The 24,694-nt window shown below is 46.5% G+C and overlaps 1 protein-coding gene across 1 annotated transcript in view; it reads left to right on the top strand.

The window, feature by feature from the left end:
- The first annotated feature begins 382 nt into the window (after positions 1-382).
- hhipl1 (HHIP-like 1) overlaps positions 383-24,694 on the top strand; it is a 48,790-nt gene continuing 24,478 nt past the window's right edge. Inside the window, exons 1-2 of the mRNA XM_073039423.1 lie at positions 383-708; positions 13,541-14,187. Coding sequence (XP_072895524.1) covers positions 448-708; positions 13,541-14,187 — 908 coding nt within the window. The 5' untranslated portion in view covers positions 383-447. The remainder of the gene's footprint in view (positions 709-13,540; positions 14,188-24,694) is intronic.

Below are 24,694 nucleotides of genomic sequence, written 5' to 3'. Positions count from 1 at the left end.
GAACAACAGCAATGCCTACGTCAGGAGCTGTTTATTGATTACAGCTCAGTGTTTAACACCTCAGAACTAATCAACAAGGCACAAATCCCGTACAGTCACGGGGTGAATGTACAACCTCCTTACAGGCAGCGGCGAGAATTGAACCCCAGCACCACACTCACGTCTATGCCACCTGGCCACAAAGCCCTTTGACTTTGATTAATATTTTAAAACTTATCAATTCAGCAGTTTTTCGCCCCCCTGTTGTGCTAAGTCCTGTTTGCATTGAGCCGTAGAATTTGGCAGACAAAGCTGTTTGAAGATTACCCAACCTAACGATATCAGGCTGTCGGCTGTGAGAAGCTAAAGAGCAGAGCAAAGTGCATGCTCCAGTTACGTCCAGATCCATTGTTCTTACCGTCCCTCCCTGCAGTTTGTCAGTAGTTCTTTTCCTTTAGCCAAGCAAACATGGCCTGGAATCGCTGGGGCTGGCGATTCTGCATCTCCGTTCTGTTCCCTCTGGTAGGATGTCACCCACAGTGCTTGGATTTCAAGCCCCCCTTCCAGCCAGCAAAGGGTCTTGCATTCTGCACACTCTATAGTGACTTTGGCTGCTGTGACACTGTCAAAGACAGAGAATTACAGAGCCGCTTCTACCACATCATGGACAAGTTTGATTACTCCCTGTACGCCACCTGCGCTGCACAGATCCGGGACGTTTTATGTGGGGTAAGTGTCTCTGAGAGATCGATACTAACCTATGTCTTTAGACACAAGTGTTTCCAATGTTCTTCTGGTTATCCTCACTTCCTACTCTCTCCATAAACTTTGGTTCATCCAGAACTCTGCTGCCTGCACTCTGACTCACTGTGAGACTCGCCCTCATTGCCTTCACACTCAGCATGAAAAATGGGATTAGTATACAATATAGAACAAGCCCTTCAACCCATGATGTTGTGCTAAAACTTTAACCTTTAACCAAGATCAATATACCCTTTCCCTCCCACATAACGCTGCGTTCCATTCGTGTGCCTATTAAGTCTATTAAATGTCCCTAGTGTACCTGGCTCTCTCACCACCCCTGGAAACGTGTACCACACACCTACACTCTCTCTGGAAAAAAATCTACCCCCAACATACCTCCTATACTTTCCTCCAATCACCTTAAAATCATGCCCCATCATATTAGACATTTCTGCCTGGAAGTAAGGAGACGGCTGTCCACTTTATCTCTCCTCTTGTAATTTCATACACCTCTAGTAAGCCGCCTTTCATCCTCCTTCTCCCCAAAGAGGAAAGCCTAACCCTAGCTTGCTCAATCTGACTTCAACCGGTAAAGTGGTGCCACTACGTGGCAACTCGTTATGTGTGGCTTCGATGGGAATCATCAAATATTCCTGTTCAGGATTACCACAGCTGAAATCCACAGTCACAGCCATGGGTACTTCAGTAAGCAACATCGTTTTTAAAAAATTTATCGATACTCATATTCGATGAAGCTCAGATGGCAGACTCTAGTTGCGAGTGCAGTTCCCCTTTAAGAAAGCGGAAGTAGGAATGCCGCACCGGTCTACAAGTACGATTGAAACGCAGAGGCCTCAGACCTTCCACTCCTGGCTACCCTGCTGAGGAATGCACAATGAAAAATAAAATTGAAGACCTCAGAGCAAGATTGTTGTACTGAAGGGACACCAGGGACTTCTGTGTCCCCTGCTTTATGGAAACGTGGCTCACACCCACAATTTCAGATGCAGTGTTGCATCCCAACAACTTTATCATTCTCCACAAAGACGGAACAGCTCAGTCTTTTAAAGGCCAAGGAGGTGGAGTATACTTTATGGTTAACTCATTGTAGTGCATAAACATGTTAGTTCTGTCTTAGTCTTGCTCAACTGATGTAGAACATCTAGCAGTCAAATATTATACCTGACCACTAATGTACCACCATCAAGAATGCTTGCTGTGCTATCCCATTCCCACATTTTGGAAAGTCTGATCACCTGGCTGAACTTCTACTTCCCTTTAGAGGCAGACACTAAAAACCACAGCATCAATACTGAGGACCTAGATGTTGACACCCAGGAATTTGAAACTGCTCACTCTTTCCACCACTGATCCATCGATGAGGACTGCTGTGTGTTCCCTCGACTCCCCTGGCTGAAGTCCACAATTAATTCCTTGGTCTTACTGAAATTGAAAACAAAGTTGTTGCTCCATCACCACTCAAAGAGCTGACCCATTTTGCTCCTGTACCCCTCCTTGACAACGTTAATTTTGTTGTTGGCAAATTTATAGTTGTCACTTGAGCTGTGCCTATCCACGTAATTATGGTGTAGAGAGAGTAGAACAGTGGGCTAAGCATGCACCCTTGAGGTATGTCAGTGTTGACTGCCAACTAGGAGAAGATTTGATCTTCGATCCTCACAGACTGTGGTCTCGTGGTGAGGAAGTCAAGGATCCAGTAACAGAAATCTTGGAGCTTGTTGATTGGAACTGAAGGTATGATTGTGTTGGACGGTGAGTGTTGTCAATAAACAGCAGTCTGATGTAGGTATTAGTATTGTCCAGGTGATCCAAGGCCGAGTGGAGAGCCAATGAGATTGCATCAGGTGTAGACCTATTCTGGCGATAGGCAGATTGCAGTAGGTCCAGTTCCTTGCTTAGGCGGGATTTGATTCTAGCCATGACGAATCTCTCAAAGCACTTCATCACTGTAGATGTGAGTGCTACTGGGTGATAGTCGTTGAAGCAGCTCACCGAGCTCTTCTTGGGCACTGGTGTGATTTCACCCTTTTGAAGCAGGTGAGAACATCCAACTGCAGCAGTGAGAGATTGAAGATGTCCTTCAACGCTCCCACACATGTTGGCACACATTTTCAGAGCCCTGCCAGGTACACCATCGAGGCTGACAGTTCACCCTCTTGAAAGATGTTCTGACCTCGGCCTCCAAGGCAGAGATCATAGGGTGACCAGATGCTGCAGGGAATCCCACAGGTGAGCTTTTATTCTCCCCTTCAAAGTGTGTCAAACTCATCTGGGAGAGAAGCATCACAACCACTCACGGTATTAGGTTTTGCTTTGCAAACCCTGAAAGAGTTAATGTGCATCTGATTGCCTCTAACCTCAATCAAAATTGTTTCTTCATCTTTAAAGTAGCCTTCTGTAGGTCATACCTGGACTAATTGTATAATTCTAGATCACTGGTCTTGAAAGCCAGAGACATTGAGCCCTCAAGAGACTATAAATCCATCAATGGCTTTTGGTTTGGTTATGCCTGGTATGTCCTTGAAGGCGCGCTCTCATCTCATCCATACAGGACTTGATGAAATTGGAGACACCCTGGCATGTTCATTCAGACTTGAGGATGAATCCTTGAATATTGGCCAGTCTTCTGCCTCCCAACATATTGATGTAATTACAAAGGACGCATGACAGAAGCTCTGATTCATTGGGAGTATGAGAGACTCTAACTGGTCGCATCACTGTCTGTTCTGGAGGGACCACAGCACAGGATCAGAAAATGCTGCAGGAAGTTGTAAACTCAGCCAGCTCCATCACGTGCATTATGGGATGCATCCACAACACCTTCAAAAGGCGATGCTTCAAAAAGATGCCGTCCATCATTAAGGATCCCCATCAGCCAGAACATGGCCCCTGCTCATTGCTATCAACAAGAAGGAGACACATTTCAGGAACAACTTCTTCCCCTTCGCTATCAGATTTCTAAATGGATGATGAATTCATGAACATTGCCGTAGGATTTTTCTCTCTATCTTTGCACTATTTATTTAATTATATGCATAAGACCATAGGACCATAAGATATAGGAGCAGAATTAGGCCATTTGGCCCATCAAGTCTGATCCACTATTTTCATGCCTGATCCATTTGTCCTCTCAGCCCCAGTCTCCTACCTTCCTCCCCCCCCCCCCCCCCGCAGTATCCCTTCATGCCCTGACTGATCAAGAATCCATCAACCTCTGGTTTAAATATACATAAAGACTTGGCCTCCACAGATTCACCACTCTCTGCCTAAAGAAATTCCTCCTCATCTCCGTTCTAAAAGGACACCCCTCTGTTCTGAGGCTTAGACTCTCTCATCATAGGAAACATCCTCTCCAAAAACTCCATCGAGATCTTTCAACATTCAACACACACAAAATGCTGGTGGAACGCAACAGGCCAGGCAGAAGTACAGTCAATGTTTCGGGCCAAGACCTTTCGTCAGGACTAACTGAAAGGAAAGTTAGTAAGAGATCTTTTCTTTCAGTTATAGACAATAGACAATAGGTGCAGGAATAGGCCATTCGGCCCTTCTAGCCAGCACCGCCATTCAATGTGATCATGGCTGATCATACACAATCAGTACCCCGTACCTGCCTTCTCCCCATATCCCTTGACTCCGCTATCTTTAAGAGCTCTATCTAACTCTTTCTTGAAAGCATCCAGAGAATTGTCCTCCACTGGCTCCTGAGGCAGAGCATTCCACAGATCCACAATTCTCTGGGTGAAAAAGTATTTCCTCAACTCCATTCCAAATGGCCTACCCCCTTATTCTTAAACTGTGGCCTCTGGTTCTGGACTCTCCCAACATCGGGAACATGTTTCCTGCCTCTAGCGTGTCCAATCCCTTAATAATCTTATATGCTTCAATCCGATCCCCTCTCATCCTTCTAAATTCCAGTATATACAAGCCCAGTCGCTCCAATCTTTCAACATATGACAGTCCTGACATCCCGGGAATCAATCTATACTGCACTCCCTCAATAGCAAGCATGTCCTTCCTCAAATTTGGAGACTAAAACTGAACACAATACTTTAGGTGGGGTCTCACCAGGGCCCTGTACAACTGCAGAAGGACCTCTTTGCTCCTATACTCAACTCCCCTTGTTATGAAGGCCAACATGCCATTAGCTTTCTTCACTGCCTGCTGTACCCGCATGCTTACTTTCAGTGACTGATGAACATGGACACCTAGATCTCGTTGTACTTCCCCTTTTCCTAACTTGACACTATTCAGATAGTATTCTGCCTTCCTGTTCTTGCCACCAAAGTGGATAACCTCACATTTATTCACATTAAACTGCATCTGCCATGCATCTGCCCACTCACCCAACCTGTCCAAGTCACCCTGCATTCTCCTAATATCCTCCTCATATTTCACACTGCCACCCAGCTTTGTGTCATCTGCATATTTGCTAATGTTAGTTTTAATCCCTTCATCTAAATCATTAATGTATATTGTAAATAGCTGCGGTCCCAGCACCGAGCCTTGCGGTACCCCACTGGTCACTGCCTGCCATTCTGTTAGCCCTGACAAAGGGTCTCGGCCTGAAACGTCGACTGTACTTCTCCCTATAGATGCTGCCTGACCTGCTGCGTTCCACCAGCATTTTGTGCGTGTTGCTTGAATTTCCAGCATCTGCAGATTTCCTCGTGTTTGCATCTTTCAACATTCGATAGGTTTCAATTAGGTCACTCCTCATCCTTCTGAATTCTAGTGAATACAGGCACTTTCCATATGACAAGTTGTTCAATCCCAGAATAATTTTTGTTAACCTCTTTTGAACCCTCTCCAGTGTCAGCACAACCTTTCTAAGATAAGGGTCCAAAACTGCCCACAATACTCCAAGTGAGGCCTCGCCAGTGCTTTATAAGATCTCAATGTTACATCCTAACTTTTGTATTCTAGACCTCTTGAAACAGACTCAACCTGCAAAATAAATACAGCATATATAAACTTACTATAATTTATAGTTTTTTTACTATGTTGTAACTGTACTGCTGCCAAAAAACAACACATTTCATGACGTATGCCAGTGATATTAAATCTGATTCTGATTCTGATCCTTATTCTATCCTCACAAAACAAGCTCTCGAATCCAGGCAGCATCCTGGTAAATCTCCTCTGCACACACAAATGTTTAGGAACAGCTTCTTCCCTTCCACCATTAGATTTCTGAATGGACAATGTTGTTTTGTGTTGCATATTGCGCTCTGACCAACAAGCCACAGCAAATTTCTAATACATTTATATTTGTATATGGTGAATAAAGTTGATCTGTGATCCTTGATCCTAAATCTATGTGAACAGTTGCTGTTTTGTCAAGTACTTTCACTCCATCTGCAAAAAGCTGGATTTCCCCTTTTAATTCCAATCACCATTTCCATTCAGTCCATGGTCTATTCTACTGCGTCGAGGCCATCCTCAGGTTGGAGGGCCAATATCCTATATTCCATCTGGGTGGTCGCCAACCTGATGACGTGAACACCAATTCTTCCAACTTCTGTTAATTTTTATCTCTCCCTGTTCCCTCATCTTCAACTCCCCACCCTTCCCCCCTTCTTCTCTTCTCCTCACCTGCCTATCACCTCCCTCAGTGCCCCTCCTCATTCCCTTTCTCCCATGGTCCACTCTTCTCTGCTATCAGATTCCTTCTTCTTCAGCCCTTTACCTTTTCCACCAATCAGCCTTCCCCAGCTCACCTCATCAACCTGGCTTCACCTATCACCTTCTAGCTTTACTTCTTCCCCTCCTGCTATCTTCATATTCTGGGTCCCTTCCTTTCCGGCCCCGATGAAAAGTCTCGGCCCAAAATGTCGACTACTGATTCATTGCCATCGATGCTGCCTGACCTGCTGAGTTCCTGCAGCATTCTGTGTGTGTTGCTCTGGATTTCCAGCATCTGCAGAACCTCCTGTGCAGTTTGTCACTGAGGTTGCATTAATTATGCACTGAAACATTGCAGGGGCACACTCTTGGGGCTTTACAGCACAGAAACAGGCCCTTCAACCCATCTGGTCCATGCTAACGATCGTGCTTATTTACACTAATCCTAGCTGCCTGCATTAGGGCCATACTCGAATGTACCTAGCCTAGTTATTCTCTGTTCAAATGCATCTTAAATAGAGATTCAAATACAGATTTATTTGTCACATATATATTGAAACACACAGTGAAACGCATCGTTCGTGCCAACAACCAACGCAGTCCACTGATGTGCTGGGGCAGCCTGTAAGTGTCGCTATGTTCCAGCACAGCGTGAGATTCTGTCAGGCTCCACAACCTCCTCCAGAAGTACGTTCAAGATATCCACCGTTCTCTGTGTGAAAACTTACCCCTCGGGTCCCCTTCAAAACTCTTCCCCTTGTTTCGAACCCATGCACATTTGTCTTAATACATGCATGACAGCGTAGCAGCTCGCGATCATCGATCGCGGTTCAATTCCTGTGGCTTTCTGTAAGGAATTTGCATGTTCACACACCATGACTGTGTCAGTTTTATCCAGGCACTTCGGTTTTCTCCAACACTTCAATCATGTACCTTACAGGATCAAAACGTTGTGGGTGCTTAAGGCATTGCTGCCTACCTCAAACCTCACTGATTTAACGGTGCATACAATGCATTTCTCTGTTACAAGGGGGGGGGGGCGATGAGAGCAGACCCAAGTGCAGGACACAGACAACAGAGGTAGTTTCAACAGAACAGTGTTTATTGAGAATTACTGGGAAGGCCAGGGAGCAAGGACAAAAATGTCAACATGGACGTAAATGTTGGATAACAAATCGGTAAACCCTGGACTGGGACTCAGACTCGGAACTTGGATCTTGACTTGGACTCAGACTCGGAACTTGGACTTGGAACTTGGCTGGGACTCAAAGCCTGGAACTGGAACACAGCTTGGAGCCTGGAACTTGGACTGGACTTGGACAATGAAAGACAGAATACTTAACTCGGAGCAGCGGCTAATGGTTGGACCTACTTAGCTGGAAGGACTTGAGCAACGAGGAGACAAAACCACATGACAGTTCATTCGTATCTAGGCTCGGAGTAGCGGCAAAATGACCTGCAACACTCAGCTGGATGGCAGGCTCCCAACTCGACCCCCGGAACTCGACTCGACTCGACCCCCGGAACTCAACTCAATTCGGCCCCGGAACTTGACTCGACTCGACCCTTGAACTTGACTCGACTCGACCCCAGGAACTTGACTCGATTCGACTCCGGAACTTGACTCGACTGGACCCCAGAACTTGACTCGACTCGGCCCCGGAACTTGACTCGACTCGGCCCCAGAACTTGACTTGACTTGACTCTGGAACTTGACTCGACTCAGCCCCGGAACACAACTCGACTCGACCCCGGAACTTGACTCGACTCGACCCCAGGAACTTGACTCGATTCGACCCCCGGAACTTGACTCAACTCGACCCCGGAACTTGACTCGACTCAGCCCCGGAACTTGACTCAACTCGACCCCCGGAACTTGACTCGACTTGACCCCCGGAACTTGACTCGACTTGACCCCCGGAACTTGACTCGACTCGACCCCGGAACTTGACTCAACTCAGCCCCGGAACTTGACTCAACTCGACCCCGGAACTTGACTCGACTTGACCCCAGAACTTGACTCGACTCAGCCCCGGAACTTGACTTGACTTGACTCTGGAACTTGACTCGACTCAGCCCCGGAACTTGACTCGACTCGGCCCCAGAACTTGACTTGACTTGGCCCCGGAACTCGACTCAACTCGACCCCGGAACTTGACTCAACATGGCCCCGGAACTTGACTCAACATGGCCCCGGAACTTGACTCAACATGACCCCGGAACTTGACTTGACTCGACCCCGGAACTTGACTCGACCCCAGGAACTTGACTCGACCCCAGGAACTTGACTCGACTCAGTCTCGGAACCCGACTTGACTCAGAAGACGGTCCCTTATTCCCAGCGGCTCAGAACGTGCATACCGTGCCAGCTACGGTGAGCAATTCTCAGCCGAGCACGAAAACAGCAGAGTTCGTACCTTACTCAGAGCAGTGGCAAAATGTCCGGCAACTCAGCTGGACACGAAAACAATTGAATTCGCTAAGCAACCACAGGCACCAAAGCATCCTGGTGATGGTACAGATTTCTTGGCAGCCCGGATGTGTGTAACACCAGATTGGCTTCCAGTGACCAGCTTCCGGTGATGGTCCAGCAAATGAGTAGCTGTAACCCGGAGCTTATATGTTCCGGTTTGAAGTTGAAGATCAGGTGCTTAATCAAGGCACCCAACGGAACACAAGGAAAAGGAAATAACTGGAATGAGGATTCCACGGACCGGACCATGACATTCACTGTACATATAAATAAAGCTAATCTTTCTTTCCTTCTCTATCTGTACCTGAATAAGAACGTTTGGAGAGAAGGACTACAAGCTGGCGGGTGATAGGTGGGACCAGGTGTGGGGGAAGGTGATTGGTTGGGGGATGGGCGAGTAAGTGAGAAACATTTTTTTTTGTTATTTTTTACAAAATATCTTTATTACAAATTCAGTGCTATATATACAGAACAGTGACTAACACAATAACTTCACTACAAGTAGACAATACATATTAAACAAAAATGTTTCCATCTCTATCAATGATGGCACTAACCCCCAGCGGAGCCCAACAGTCCCGGAACGCCTCTAAGGTCACCGTGTTCCTTCACAATATTTACCCAAGCACGAACACAGTCCCCCTAAACATTGCCAGGCAGTCTACCCGAGGAAGTGAGAAACTGGGAGGTAACAGGTAGCAGAGATAAAGGGCTGAAGGAAAAGGAATCTGATAGGAGAGGACCGTGGACCATCAGAGAAATGGAAAGGAGAGAGAAACCAGAGGGAGGAAGGAATGGGATGATAGGCAGGTTGTACAGGCGGGGGAGGAGAACAGAAAGATTTAGAGAGTCTCTAGAATGAGGGAAAACAAAGGTGGAGAAGAGGGGACATCAATAAAAACAGGGCAATAGTAACCAGAAGTTAGAGGAATCGTTGTTCGTGCCACCAGGTTGGATGCTACCCGGACAGAAAGTGAGGTCCTCTGATGAGTGCTTGGCCTCATCGTGGCTGTAGAGGACATGTCGGTGTCACTGAGGCTTTACAAGTCATTGGTCAGACTGCACTTGAGTATTAGGAACAGTTTTGGGCCCCTAATCTCAGAAAAGATGTGCTGGTATTGGAGAGGGTCCAGAGGAGGTTCAGGAGAATAATCCTGGGATTAAGAGGGTTAACATGTGAGGAGCGATTGATGGCTCCGGGCCCGTACTCGCTGGAGTTCCGAAGACCGAGGGGAAGGTCCCATTGAAACCTATCGAATATAAAGTGGGCATGAAGAGGATGTTTCCTATAGTGGGGGTGTCTAAGACTCCTGGAGCAGGAATACAAGAACGCTCCTTTATACCAGAGATGAGGAGGGATTTCTTTTGCTAGAGCGTGGTGTATCTGTTGAGCTGACTGCCGTGGATGGCTGTGGAGGACTAGTCATTGAGTACACTTGAAGCAGAGGTTGACAGTTTCTTGATTAGTCAGGGAGTCAAAGGTTACAGGAAGAAGGCAGGAGGATAGGGTGGAGAGGAATAATAACTTAGCCATGATGGAATGGTGGAGAAGGCTCGGAGGGCCGGAATGGCCTAATTCTGCTCTTATGTCTTATGGAAGGGGAAGACGAGTTACCGCAACTGTAATGCCGTGAGGATGACATTAACCATTCCCCCACACCCCACATCCCTCCAACACATTCTACCACCCACCCACAGACCAGGGGCAACTAACAGCGGCCAATCTGCACACCGGTGGGATGTGGCAGAAAATCGGAGCCCTGGGGGCAGTGGGGGGGGTGGGGGGACCCACTTCGTTACAGGGTGAATCTGCAAACTGCAATCATTGCGAATTCAGGATCAAAGCAACCTTTCCCTGCTGTGCCACTGTGCAGCCCTGATTGCGTAAGTGTCAAAGATCACTATTGCTACTCCTGCTCTGTACAGAACAAAGAGCAGTTTCTCTAACCCAAGTTACGATTGTAGACAATTCTCCGGTCGCACAAGCACAGGCAAATTTTTGCACCAGGTGCTGGTTCAGTGCAAGTGGGATGGAATTTGATAATGAAATGTTATACAAAGCATGCAACCTGCCCAGAGTTATCACGTGAGATCAAATTGTCACAGAGTGGGGAAACAGCCTCTTCAACCACTTCAGTCCTGGACGCACAATTTCAACTGGAAGAGTCGGCACTTTCTTGCCTCCCACAGATATTTTTCAACCCACTGGGCTTCCTCCAGGAAACTATTAAACGATGAGTTTAGCTTCTCTTGTCACATGCACTGAAGCATACAGTGTATGGAATTGTCTGGGCCAAATCAGGTTTGTTCTGGGCAGCCCACAAGTGTCAGCACGTTTCCAGCGCCAACGTAGCCTGTCCACAACTCACTAGGCCTAACTATACTTTTTCTTTGGAATTTGGGAGGAAACTGGTGTACTCGGAGGAAACCCACATGGCCAGGGAAAGAATGTACAAACTCCTTACAGGCAGAAGCCGGGAATTGAAGCCCAAGCTTTACAGCCCGGTACTGTAAAGTGTTAGGCTTACCACTGAGCTCCCAGTTTCTAGCATCTGCCGCCTCTTCTGTCCCCACCACGGTCAAAGTTGAGTTTATTGTCATACAGACTAGTGCATGTCCCAAGCTAAGAGTCGGAGCTCTGTATCCATATCCATTAGACATACGAGTAGAATTAAGCCGCTCATCTCATTGAGTCTGCTCCGGCAAAGCCACACGGAATGTAATGAGGGGCTTGCCCACAATTTACTAATCCAGCGGTCTTTGGAATGTGGGTGCAAACTGGAGCACTCGCAGGAAATCCATGTGGTCACGGTTTAAAATGCACAAACTCCTTGCAGACAGGGGCGGCAATTGAAGCCAAATTACTGTAAAGCGATACAATAACCGTTATTTCAGAGCACAGTACAATGAAGTGATCTGTACAGGTGACATGCAAAAACAAGCTTTCTATTGTAACATGTATTGTAAATCAATTCCAGTTTCAATTCCTAATGGGGACAGATGGGATTGGTGTGGGTGGGCGAATGAGTTGGCATGGACTAGATGGGCAGAAGGGTCATATCCATGACTCTCTGTACTAACTGACCTTGCTCATACTTTCTCTGATTGTGGTCAGAAGCTTTAAATTCCTTGGTGTCATATCAGAAAATCTTTCCTGGGACCAGCACAAAAGAAGACATTGCAGCCTATCTCTCCCATTTCCCGCACATCTGCCCTCACCCCATCCACCCGCCACCCCACTCGGGATAGGGTTCCCCTTGTCCTTACCTACCACCCCACCAGCCTCCAGGTCCAACGTATAATTCTCCGTAACTTCCACCACTTCCAATGGGATCCCACTACCAAACACACTTTTCCCTCCCCCCCCCCTTTCTGCTTTTCGCAGGGATCACTCCCTAAGCAACTCCCTTGTCCACTTGTCCCCCCCCCCCCCCCCATCCCTTCCCACCGATCTCCCTCCTGGCACTTATCCTTGCAAGTGGAACAAGTGCTACACCTGCCCTTACACTTCCTCCCTCACCACCATTCAGGGCCCCAGACAGTCCTTCCAGGTGAGGCGACACTTCACCTGTGAGTCGGCCGGTGTGGTATACTGTGTCCGGTGCTCCCGGTGTGGCCTTTTATATATTGGTGAGACCCGACGCAGACTGGGAGACCGTTTCGCGGAACACCTATGCTCGGTCCGCCAGAAAAAGCAAGATCTCCCAATGGCCACACATTTTAATTCCACGTCCCATTCCCATTCTGATATGTCTATCCATGGCCTTCTCGACTGTCAAAATGAATCCAAACTCAGGTTGGAGGAACAACACCTTATATACCAGCTGGGTAGCCTCCAACCTGATGGCATGAACATTGACTTCTCTAACTTCCGTTAATGCCCCTCCTCCCCTTCTTACCCCATCCCTGACATATGTACTTGTTTGCCTGTTCTCCATCTCCCTCTGGTGCTTTCCCCTCCCCCTTTCTTTCAACCGAGGCCTCCCGTCCCATGATCCTTTCCCTTCTCCAGCTCTGTATCACTTTCGCCAATCACCTTTCCAGCTCTTAGCTTCATCCCACCCCCTCCGGTCTTCTCCTATCATTTCGCATTTCCCCCTCCCCCCACTACTTTCAAATCTCTTACTATCTTTCCTTTCAGTTAGTCCTGACGAAGGGTCTCAGCCCGAAACGTCGACAGTGCTTCTCCCTATAGATGCTACCTGGCCTGCTGTGTTCCACCAGCATCTTGTGTGTGTTATTGCAGCCTATCTACTTTCTTAGAAGTTTGTGTAAATTCAGCTTTGTCATCTACAGGGGAGATGTCAGAGTTAAGTTTTTTACACAGAGAGTGGTGAGTACGTGGAATGGGCTGCCGGCAATGGTGGTGGAGGCAGATACGATAGGGTCTTTTCAGAGACTTTTGGATAGGTACATGGAGCTTAGAAAAATAGAGGGCTTTGGGTAACCCTAGTAGTTTCTAAGGTAGGGACATGTTCGGCACAGCTTTGTGGGCCGAAGGGCCTGTATTGTGCTTTAGGTTTTCTATGTTTCTGTGTAACTCCAATTCCAGTTCTGAATGCGGACAGATAGGTTTGGTGTAGGTGGGCAGAGGGTTGGCATAGATGTGATGGGCAGAAGGCCCAGTTCCATGATGCTCTGTGCGGTCTGTGCTTGCTTGCCTCGTCTCTATTTGACTGCGATCTGTTCCCTTTGCAGGAATGCTCTCCATATGCTGCTCATCTGTACGATGCCGAGGATCCTTCGACGCCCGTCAGGCAGCTGCTCGGACTCTGCGGTGAATACTGCGTCGAATTCTGGAATACGTGTCGGGCGATCCTGGCCACCTTGGTGGGAGAGGGAAGCCTTCGCGAGCTGGTATCGGACAGGGATAAATTCTGCGAAGCTTTGCAGCTGCAAGACCTGGATTACTGCTTCCCCCACATCCTGACAAACAAGAACCTGACGAGAAACCTGGGGGTGGTGAACTCAGGCTCTGGTGGCTGCCTTCAGCTTTGCCTGCAGGAAGTGGCCAACGGGCTTCGCAATCCCGTTGCTATGGTGCATGCAAATGACGGGACTCACCGGTTCTTCATTGCAGAGCAGATTGGCATAGTCTGGGTGTACCTCCACACCGGGGCCAGGCTGGAGAAACCGTTCCTCAACATCACTCACGCGGTATTGACCTCTCCCTGGGAAGGGGACGAGCGTGGCTTTCTGGGCCTAGCCTTTCACCCCAAGTACAGATACACCGGGAAGGTCTACGTCTACTACTCTGTTGAGCTGCACTTTGAGGAAAAGATCAGAATTAGCGAGTTTACCATTTCTTCCAACGACATGAACGTATTAAATCATCGCTCTGAGCGGTGAGTGGGTCAAGTGCCCTCCTTGATGATTTATTCAGTTGTTGGTTTTTGTATCGGTTTATTGTTGTCACATGTACTGAGGTACAGTGAGGAGCTGATCTCGCATGCGGTTCATTACACAGTGCACTGAGCTCGAACAAGGTAAACAAAGTGAATCCGAAACCAGAGATCTAGACAAGAAAAGAATGCAGAATAAAGTGTAACAGCTGCGGAGAATGTGCAGTGCAGGCAAGCAGTAAGACCATAACAAGGTAGATCAGGAGGCCATCTTTGTGTACTATGGATCACTTAAAAGTCTTATAAAAGTGGGATAGAGGCAATGGTGGTACGAGCTTTCAGGCTGTTGTATCTTCTGCCCGCTGGGAGGGGGGAGAAGGGAGAAGGTCTGGGATAGGAAAGGTCCTTTGATTATGCTGGCTGCTAGAGTGTGGCAATGAGAAGTGTAGACTGTAGTAGTACAGTTGCCATAGTAACGTAGTGGTAGGCATAATACAGCGATCGGAAAATTCCCATCACCGACTGTAAGCAGTTAGTAAGTTTGCCCAGGATGATGTGCATTTCCTCCGAATGTTTCTGTTTTCTCCCACATTCCAAAGCTGTACAGGTTAGAGTTAATAAGCTGTGGGCATGTTATGTTGGCGCTGGATGCCTGGCAGAACCTGTGGGCTGCCCCTAACACATCCTTGGGTTGTTTTGGTTGTGACACAAACTGTGCACTTCACTGTATGTTTTGCTATCTTGATATTCATGTGACAAATAGAGCTAATCTTAGTCATATCTCTTATCATAGTCCATGGATAGGAGGCTTTTTTGTGCGATGTCCACATCTCTGCACATGACTATTGTTCATGAGGCATACACTCAAAATGCTGGAGGAACTCAGTAGCTCAGGCAGCATCTATGGAGGGGAATAAAGAGTTGACGTTTCTCCAGGCCAAGACCCTTCATCAGGACTGCAAAAGAAAGGGGACAAAAGCCAGAATAAGAAGGTGGAGGGTGTGGGAGGAGTACAATCTGGCAGATGCGAGGTGAGACCAGGTGAAGGGGGTTGGAAAGGAGGAATGAAGTGAGAAGCAGGGAGATGATAGGTGGAATTGTCTTGTAACGTTGACTGTTTATTCCTCTCCATGAATGCTGCCTGACTTGTTCAGTTAGACCATAAGCCACAGGAGCAGAATTAGGCCATTCAGCCCATCAAGTCCACTCTGTCATTCCATCATGGCTGATCCCAGATCCCTCCCAACCCCATGCGCCTGCCTTCTCGCTATAACCTTTGATGCCCTGACCGATCAGGAAATGATCAACTCCTGCCTTAAATGTACCCACAGACCTGGCCTCCACCGCAGTCTGTAGCAGAGCATTCCACAGATTTAATACTCTTGAGCTAAAAAAATTCCTCCTTACCTCTGTTCTAAAGGGTCGCCCCTCAATTTTGAGGCTGTGCTTGCTAGCTCTAGATACCCCTTCCGTAGGAAACATCCTCCCTATCTGGTCCTTTCAGCATTCGATAGGACTCAATGAGATTCCCCCCACATTCTTCTAAATTTCAGTGAGTACAGGCCCAAAACTGCCAAGCACTCCTCATATATTAACCCCCTTGTTCCCGGAATCATCCTCATGAACCTCTTCTGGACTCTCTCCAATGGCAACCCATCCTTTGGCCATTCCCATCAACAGTAAGTATACCGTTTTGGATACTGTTGGTGGGGATGACCTACCAGGAACAAGTTTCAGTGGTCCTGTCTCTGGCACTGAGGTTGGACCTGCGACTAGGAAGGGGAGGAGGGAAGAGAAGAGAGCGGTAGTGATAGAGGATTCTATAGTCGGGGGGAAGATAGGAGATTTTGTGGGTAAGATCGGGAGTCTCGGATGGTATGTTGCCTCCCTGGTGCCGGGGTCTGGGACATCTCAGATCGGGTGCAGGTTATTCTCGAGAAGGAGGGCAAGAACCCAAATGTTGTGGTCCATGTAGGGACCAACGACGTGGATAGGATGAGTGAGGGGGCTCTGTGTAGTGAGTTCAGGGAGTTAGGTGCGAAGCTGAAGGGCAGGACCTCCAGGGTGACAATCTCAGGATTGCTACCTGCGCCACGTGCGAGTGAGGCAAGGAACAGAAGGATTATACAGATTAATACGTGGCTGAGAAGATGGTGCAGGAGGGAGGGCTTCAGGTTTTTAGATAATTGGGCTTTGTTCCAGGGAAGGTGGGATCTGTTCCGATGGGACGGTTTACACCTGAACTGGAGTGGTATTAACATTCTTGCAGGAAAGTTTGCTAGTGCTTCTTGGGGGGGGGGGGGTTAAACTAAATTTGCAGGGGGCAGGGATCCAGAATGTGAGAGAGGATAGCGAGATGAAGAATAAAGGACAGGTGGGGACTACACGGTTCCGGAATATTAAGTGTGTAGTAGAGGAAGGTGGGGCGGAACAAGTGATAAGGAGGACACATGTACAGAGGGATGGTCTGATGGAACATGGAGTTAAATGTGCAGAAAGAATAAGTAAATTTAAGAAGGACAACAAAATTCAAGGGGCGTATAGCCCGATGGGAGTTTGGGGAGCTGGGTTAAGCACAATAGGTAGCGATTTAAACAGAGAGAGGAGAAATGGGCTAAAAATGCACAAAGTGTCAGAAATAAGGCGGATGAGCTTGAAGCTCAGGTGCGAATGGGTAACTATGATGTTGTTGGGATAACGGAGACATGGCTGCAGGGAGATCAGACCTGGGAAATGAATGTACAAGGGTATACGTGCTATCGTAGGGACAGAAATGTGGGCAGAGGGGATGGGGTGGCCCTGTTGGTGAGGAATGAGATTCAGTCCTTTGCAAGGGGGGACATAGGATCAGGAGAAGTAGAGTCTGTGTGGATAGAACTGAGGAACAGTAAGGGCAAAAAGACCCTAATGGGTGTTGTCTACAGGCCACCAAACAGTAGCATGGATATTGGGTGCAAGTTGAATAGGGAGTTAACATTGGCATGTGGCAAAGGTAATGTCGCAGTAGTTATGGGGGATTTCAACATGCAGGTGAACTGGGAGAATCAGGTTGGTGCTGGACCCCAGGATAGGGAGTTTGTAGAGTGCCTACAGGATGCATTCTTGGAACAGCTTGTACGAGAGCCGACCAGGGACAAGGCTATTCTGGATTTAGTGTTGTGTAATGAACAGGATTTGATAAGCGATCTTGAAGTAAAGGAGCCATTAGGAGGTAGAGACCATAATTTGATAAGTTTTTATCTGCAATTTGAGAAGGATAAGGGCAGATCGGAAGTGTCAGTGTTGCAGTTGAACAAAGGAGACTATGGAGCCATGAGGGAGGAGCTGGCCAAAGTTAAATGGATGGATATCCTAGCAGAAAAGACAGTGGAACAGCAATGGCAGGTATTCTTGGGAATAATGCACAAAGTGCAAAATCAGTTCATCCCCCAGAGAAGGAAGGATTCAAAGGGGGGAAAGGGGCCACAGTGGTTGACAAAGGAAGTCAGAGATTGCATAGCATTAAAAAAGGTGAGTGGGAAGACAGATGATTGGAAAATTTTTAAGGAACAACAGAACTTAACCAAAAAGTGCAATACGGGGAGAAAAAATGAGGTACGAATGCAAGCTAGCCAGGAATATAAAGGAGGATAGCAAAAGCTTTTTTAGGTATGTGAAGAGAAAGAAGATAGTTAAGAACTATCTAACTAACTAAGAAATGATGGGCCCTTGAAGAATGAATTGGGTGAAATTGTTATGGGATACAGAGAAATGGCAGAAGAATTTAATAAGTACTTTAGATCTGTCTTCACTAAGGAAGACACAAGCAATCTCCCAGATGTATGGATGGGCCAAGGACATAGGGTAACAGAGGAAATGAAACAGATTGACATTAGGAAGGAAACGGTGATGAGTAGACTGATGGGACTGAAGGCTAACAAATCCCCAGGTCCAGATGGTCTGCATCCTAGGGTACTAAAGGAGGTGGCCCTGGAAATTGCGGATGCATTAGTAATCATTTTCCAATGTTCCTTAGATTCAGGATCAATTCCTGAGGATTGGAGAATGGCTAATGTTATCCCACTTTTTAAGAAAGGAGGGAGGGAGAAAACAGAGAACTATCATCCTGTCAGCCTAACATCAGTAGTGGGGAAGATGCTAGAGTCCATTATTAAATATGAAATAGTGGCATATCTAGATAGCAGTGATAGGATTGGACCGAGCCAGCATGGATTTACCAAGGGCAGATCATGCTTGACTAATCTATTGGAGTTTTTCGAGGATGTAACCAGGAAGTTAGACAAGGGAGATCCAGTGGATGTAGTGTACCTCGATTTTCAGAAGGCATTTGATAAGGTCCCACATAGGAGATTGGTGGATAAAATCAGAGCTCATGGCATTGGGGAGAAGATATTGACATGGATAGAAAACTGGTTGGCAGATAGAAAGCAAAGGGTAGCGGTGAATGGGTGTTTCTCGAAATGGCAGGTGGTGACTAGTGGGGTGCCACAGGGCTCGGTATTGGGACCACAGCTGTTTACAATTTACGTCAACGATTTGGATGAAGGCATAGAAAATAACATCAGCAAATTTGCTGATGATACTAAGCTGGGTGGCAGTGTGACATGTGATGAGGATGTTAGGAGAATTCAGGGTGACTTGGATAGGCTGGGTGAGTGGGCAGATACTTGGCAGATGACGTTTAATGTGAATAAGTGTGAGGTTATCCACTTTGGGAGTAAGAACAGGAAGGCAGATTATTATCTGAACGGTGTAGAGTTAGGTAAGGGAGAAATACAAAGAGATCTAGGAGTCCTTGTTCATCAGTCACTGAAGGTGAATGAGCAACTGCAGCAGGCAGTGAAGAAGGCTAATGGAATGTTGGCCTTTATTACAAAGGGAATTGAGTACAAGAGCAAGGAAATCCTTTTGCATTTGTACAGGGCCCTGGTGAGACCACACCTGGAGTATTGTGTACAGTTTTGGTCTCCAGGGTTAAGGAAGGACATCCTGGCTGTAGAGGAAGTGCAGCGTAGATTCACAAGGTTAATTCCTGGGATGTCCGGACTGTCTTACGCAGAGAGGTTAGAGAGGCTGGGCTTGTACACGCTGGAATTAAGGAGATTGAGAGGGGATCTGATTGCAACATATAAGATCATTAAGGGTTTGGACAAGATAGAGGCAAGAAATATGTTCCAGCTGCTGGGAGAGTCCAGTACCAGAAGGCATGGTTTAAGAATAAGGGGTAGGTCATTTAGGACAGAGTTAAGGAAAAACTTCTTCTCCCAGAGAGTTGTGAGGGTCTGGAATGCATTGCCTCAGAAGGCAGTGGAGGCCATTTCTCTGGATGCTTTCAAGAAGGAGCTAGATAGGTATCTTATGGATAGGAGAATCAAGGGATATGGGGACAAGGCAGGAACCGGGTATTGATAGTAGATGATCAGCCATGATCTCAAAATGGCGGTGCAGGCTCGAAGGGCCGAACGGTCTACTTCTGCACCTATTGTCTATTGTCTTTCTGAGATATGGGGCCCAAAACTACTGATAATATTACAAGTGCGGCCTGACTAGTGTCTTATAAAGCACCAGCATTATCTCCTTGTTTTTATATTCTATTCCCCTTGAAATAAATGCCAACATTGCATTTGCCTTCTTTACCACAGACTCAACCTGTAAATTAACCTTCTGGGAGCCTTGCACGAGGACTCCTCACTCCCTTTGCACCTCTGATGTTTGAACCTTCTCCAAATTTAGATAATAATCTGTATTATTGTTCCTTTTACAAAAATGCATTATTATATATTTCCCAATACTGTGCCATCTGCCACTTTTTTGCCCATTCTTCCAATTTGTCTAAGTCCTGCTGCAATCACATTTTCCTCAGCACTACCTACCCCTCCACCTTCTTCGTATCATCCACAAACTTTGCCACAAAGCCATTAATTCCATTATCTGAATCATTGACAAACAATGTGAAAAGTAGCGGTCCCAATACTGACACTTGAGGGACACTATTAGTCCCTGGCAGCCAATCAGAAAAGGCACCCTTTATTCCTATTCGCTGCCTCCTGCCTGGTAGCCATTCCTCTCTCCATGCCAGTATCTTCCCTGTAAAGCCATAGGATTTTATCTTGTTAACCAGCCTCATGTGTGGCGTCTGATCAAATGCCTTCTGAAAATCCAAGTAAATGACATCCACTGCCTCTCCTTTGTCCAGCCACCCTGCTTGTTACTTCAAAGAACTCTAGCAGATTTTTTCAGGCAGATTTCCCTTTACAGAAACCATGCTGACTTTGACTTATTTTATCATTAGTCTCCAAGTATCCTGAAACCTCATCCTTAATAATAGACTCCAACACTGAGGTTAGGTTAACTGGCCTATAATTTCCTTTATTTTGCCTCCCTCCCTTCTTAAAGAGTGGAGTGACATTTTCAATCTTCCAGTCTTCCGGGACCATGCCAGAATCAAGTGATTCTAGAAAGATCATGATCAATGCATTTGTAACCTCTCCATACTCTCTCTCAGGACCCTGGGATGTAGTCCATCTGGTCCAGGTGACTTATCCATCTTAGACCTTTGGGTTTGCCTAGCCCTTTTTTCCTTTCTAATACCAATGGCACTCACTCCTGCTCTCTGATACTCACAGACGTCTGGCATACTGCTAGTGTCTTCCACAGTGAAGACTGATGCAAAGAACCCATTAGGTTTATCTGCCATTTCTTTGTTCCTCATTAATAGCATACCAGCATCATTTTCCAGTCATCCAATATCAACTCTCACCTCTTTGTATAACTGAAAAAACTTTTGGTATCCTGCTTTATATTATTGGCTAGTCTTCCCTCATATTTCATCTTTTCCCTTCTTATAGCTTTTATAGTTGCCTTTTGTTGGATTTTAAAAGCTTCCCAATCATCCAACTTCCCACTCTCTTCTGCCACCTTATATGCCCTTTCCTTGGCTTTTATGCAGTCCTTAACTTGCTTTGTCAGCCCCGGTTACCCACCCCTGTCATTTGAGAACTTCCTCCTCTGTGGGACATAACTATCCTGCACCTTGTGAAGTATTCCCAGAAACTTCAGCCACCTCTGCTCTGCCGTCATCTCTACCAATATCCTCCCCAATCCACCTGGGCAAGCTCCTCTCTCATGCTTCTGTAATTCCCTTTATTCCATTGTGATACTGATACATGTGAGTTATGATTTTCCCTTTCAAACTGCAGTATGAATTCTATCATATTATGATCACTACATCCCAAGGGTTCTTTTACGTTAAGCTGACTAATAAGATCTGGGTTATTACATAACACTCAAACTAAGTAGTCTTTCCCCAAGTAGGCTTGAGCACGAGCTGCTCTAAAAAGCCATCTCGTAGGCATTCAACAAATTCCCTCTCCTGCAATCCGACACCAACCTGATTTCCCAATCCCCTTGCATATTGAATTCCCCCTTATAATTGTGTCATTACCCTTATTACGTGCCTTTTCCAGCTCCCTTTGCAATTTCAAATCCACATCTTGACAATTACTATTTGGAGGCCTACATATGACTCCCATAATGGCTTTTTACCTTGCAGTTTCTTAACTCCACCCACAAAAATTCAACATTCTCTGATCCTATGCCACCTTTTCCTAAAGATGTAATTCCATCTCTTACCAACAGAACCACACTACCGCCTATGCCCTCCTGCCAGTCCTTTTGATACAAAGTATGTCCTTTGATGTTAAGCTCCCAACTATGACTTTCTTTCAGCCACGACTCAAGTGATGCCCACAACCTCATACCGACCAATCTCTAATTGAGCCACGAGTCCGATCACCTTATTCTTTACACACATGTAAATACAGCACCTTCAGTCCTGCATTCTTCGCCCTTTTGAATTTTGCCTCTGTGGTACAATTTAACCCTTTATTCTACCTAATCATTGGCTTGTCCTCCCTTACATTCATGCTACATCCATCATCGACTTGTAAACCGGCTGGCTCATCCTCAGCTCTGTTATTCTGGTTTCCACCCCCCTGCCATATTAGTTTAAACAACTCCCAAAAGCTCTAGTAAATCTGCCTGCAAGAATATTGGTCCCCCTCGGATTCAAGTGCAACCCTTCCTCCAGCATTTTATGTGTGTTGCTCTGGATTTCCATCATCTGCAGAATCTCTTGTGCTCACTCTTGTCCATGAGATCTGAATATTGCCAGCAATGCCAGCTTTTATTGAATTTCTCCTGAGCCACATTTTTCAATAAATTTACTTTATGCACTACAGTTTTATTGGACTTAAAGGCACCTTGGGAGAGCACCTTACTTACTGTACATGTCATTCTTAATCCACCAATCTTCGATTTATTTCTCACCCAGTCGAGGTACTGGGCTGAGCTTAGCAGCTCAGAATCCGAATCAAAATCAGCTTATCGTCACTGACATATGTCACGGAATTTGTTGTTCTGAGGCAGCAGTATAGTGCTAGACAGAAAAATCACTATAAATCACAAAAATTAATAAATAAATCATGCAAAAGAGGAACAACGAGATTGTGTTTATGGGCTCATGGACTGTTTCGGAAACTGATGGGGGAGGGAAAGAAACTTCCTATTATTTTGAGAAAAGGGCATGTCCGGGATAGTGAGTGTCCTTTAGGATAGATGCAATCTTCTTAGAGCATTATCTTTTGAAGATGTCCTCGATGGGGGGGAGTTTACAACCCTCTGTAGCCTCTTATGATTGTGCGCATTGAAGACTCGGTAACAGTCAATGTTCCAGGTTGAGATCCTTCACCAGGACTGGAAAGGAAGGGGCTTACTTCTTCATTCCTTCCTTCCGGCTTCTGCCCCCTCCCTTCCCTGATGAAAGGTCTCAGCCCAAAGCGTTGACTGGTTATTCCCCTCCACAGATTTTGCCGGACCTGCTGAGTTCCTCCAGAACTTTGTGTGTTTTGTTTAACACTTCCAGCATCTGTGGAACCTTTTGTATTTAGGGTGCACTTCATATCTTTATACTTCCTCAGGATGGGGGGGGGGTAGTTCTGAAGTTGATACTGAATCTCAGACACTCAGTCTGAAAATCCACCCCCCTCCGTTAATTCATACCAGAGTTTAAATGTAAGCAGGCTTTTTTCACTGAGGTTGGGTGAGACTAGAACCAGAGGTTATAGGTTAAGGGTGAAATGTCAAATATTTAAAGGGGAACCTGAGGGGAAACTTCTTCTTCGTCTGGAAGATAGTGCGAGTGTGGAATGAGCTGCCAGCGGAAGTAGTGTATGTAACATTTAGGGAATTTTGAACTAGTACATAGATGGGAGGGATATGGAGCGCTAAAGTCCAGGTGCAGGTAGATGGGACTCGATAGAATAATAGTTTGGCACAGACTAGATGGGCCAAAGGCCTGTTTCTGTGCTGTAGTGTTCAATGACTCCCTACAACCTGCTCTCTCTGGCAAACCAATCACTTTAGGACGACACGATGTTGCAATTGGTAGATCTGGGCCCTCCAACTGCAGAGACCTGGCTTGAATCCCAGCATCTGGCGCTGCCCGTGTGGAGTTTGCCAGTTCTCTGTGATGCCTAGGTTTCTGCCAGGTGTTCTTATCTCTTCCCATGTCCCAATGAGGTGGCGGGGGGGTCCGTGGGTTTTCTGGCTGCTGTGAGTTGCCCCTCCGAATGTGTGGGTGACTGGTGGAACCTGGAGGGAGTTGGTGGGGAAGTGGGGTGAGTCAAATGGGATTAGTATAGGATCAGTGTCAACAGACGCTTGATGGACAGCACAAACTTGAAGGGCAGAAGGGTCTGTTTTTGTGCTGTATCTAGAAACACAGAGACATAGAAAACCTACAGCGCAGTACAGGCCCTTTGGCCCACAATGCTGTGCTGAACATGAAATTACCTAGGGTTACCCATACCCCTCTATTTTTCTAAGCTCCATGTACCTATCCAAGAGTCTCTTAAAAGACCCTATCATATCCACCTCCACCACCATTGCCGGCAGCCCATTCCACACACTCAGCACTCTTTGCGTAAAAAGCTTACCCTTGGCATCTCCTCTGTACCTACTTCCAAGCACCTTAAAACTGTGCCCTCTCATGCTAACCATTTCAGCCCTGGGGAAAAGCCTCTGGCTATCCACAAGATCAATGTCTCCTGTAAGACTCTATGAAATATGCAGCACATCTTCAGAATAGAAGGACTTCCTTTTAAAACAGAGATGAGGAGAAATCTCTTTAGCCAGAGGTGGTGAATCTGTACAATGCATTGCCACAGACAGCTGTGGAAGCCATATAATTGGGTATATTTAAAGCAGAGATTGATAAGTTGTTAATTAGTAAGGGTGTTGAAAGCTACGGGGAGAAGTCAGGAGAATGGGGTTGAGAGGGATAATCAATCATCCATGATAGAATTGCAGAACAGACTTGATGGGCTGAATAACCTAATTCTGCTCCTGTGTCTTATGGTCTTTTGGGCCACAAGTTGAGGGGTGAATGGTAAATGATGCTGATTAGCTGAAGCTTGCATTTGGAGAGTTGACCCCTTAACTATGGAGTGTA

This window comes from Hemitrygon akajei, chromosome 3 (genome assembly GCF_048418815.1).
Source record: "Hemitrygon akajei chromosome 3, sHemAka1.3, whole genome shotgun sequence".
Taxonomy (NCBI): domain Eukaryota; kingdom Metazoa; phylum Chordata; class Chondrichthyes; order Myliobatiformes; family Dasyatidae; genus Hemitrygon; species Hemitrygon akajei.
The sequence above is the reverse complement of the archived record's forward strand: the minus strand, read 5'-3'. Positions and strand labels throughout refer to the sequence as shown.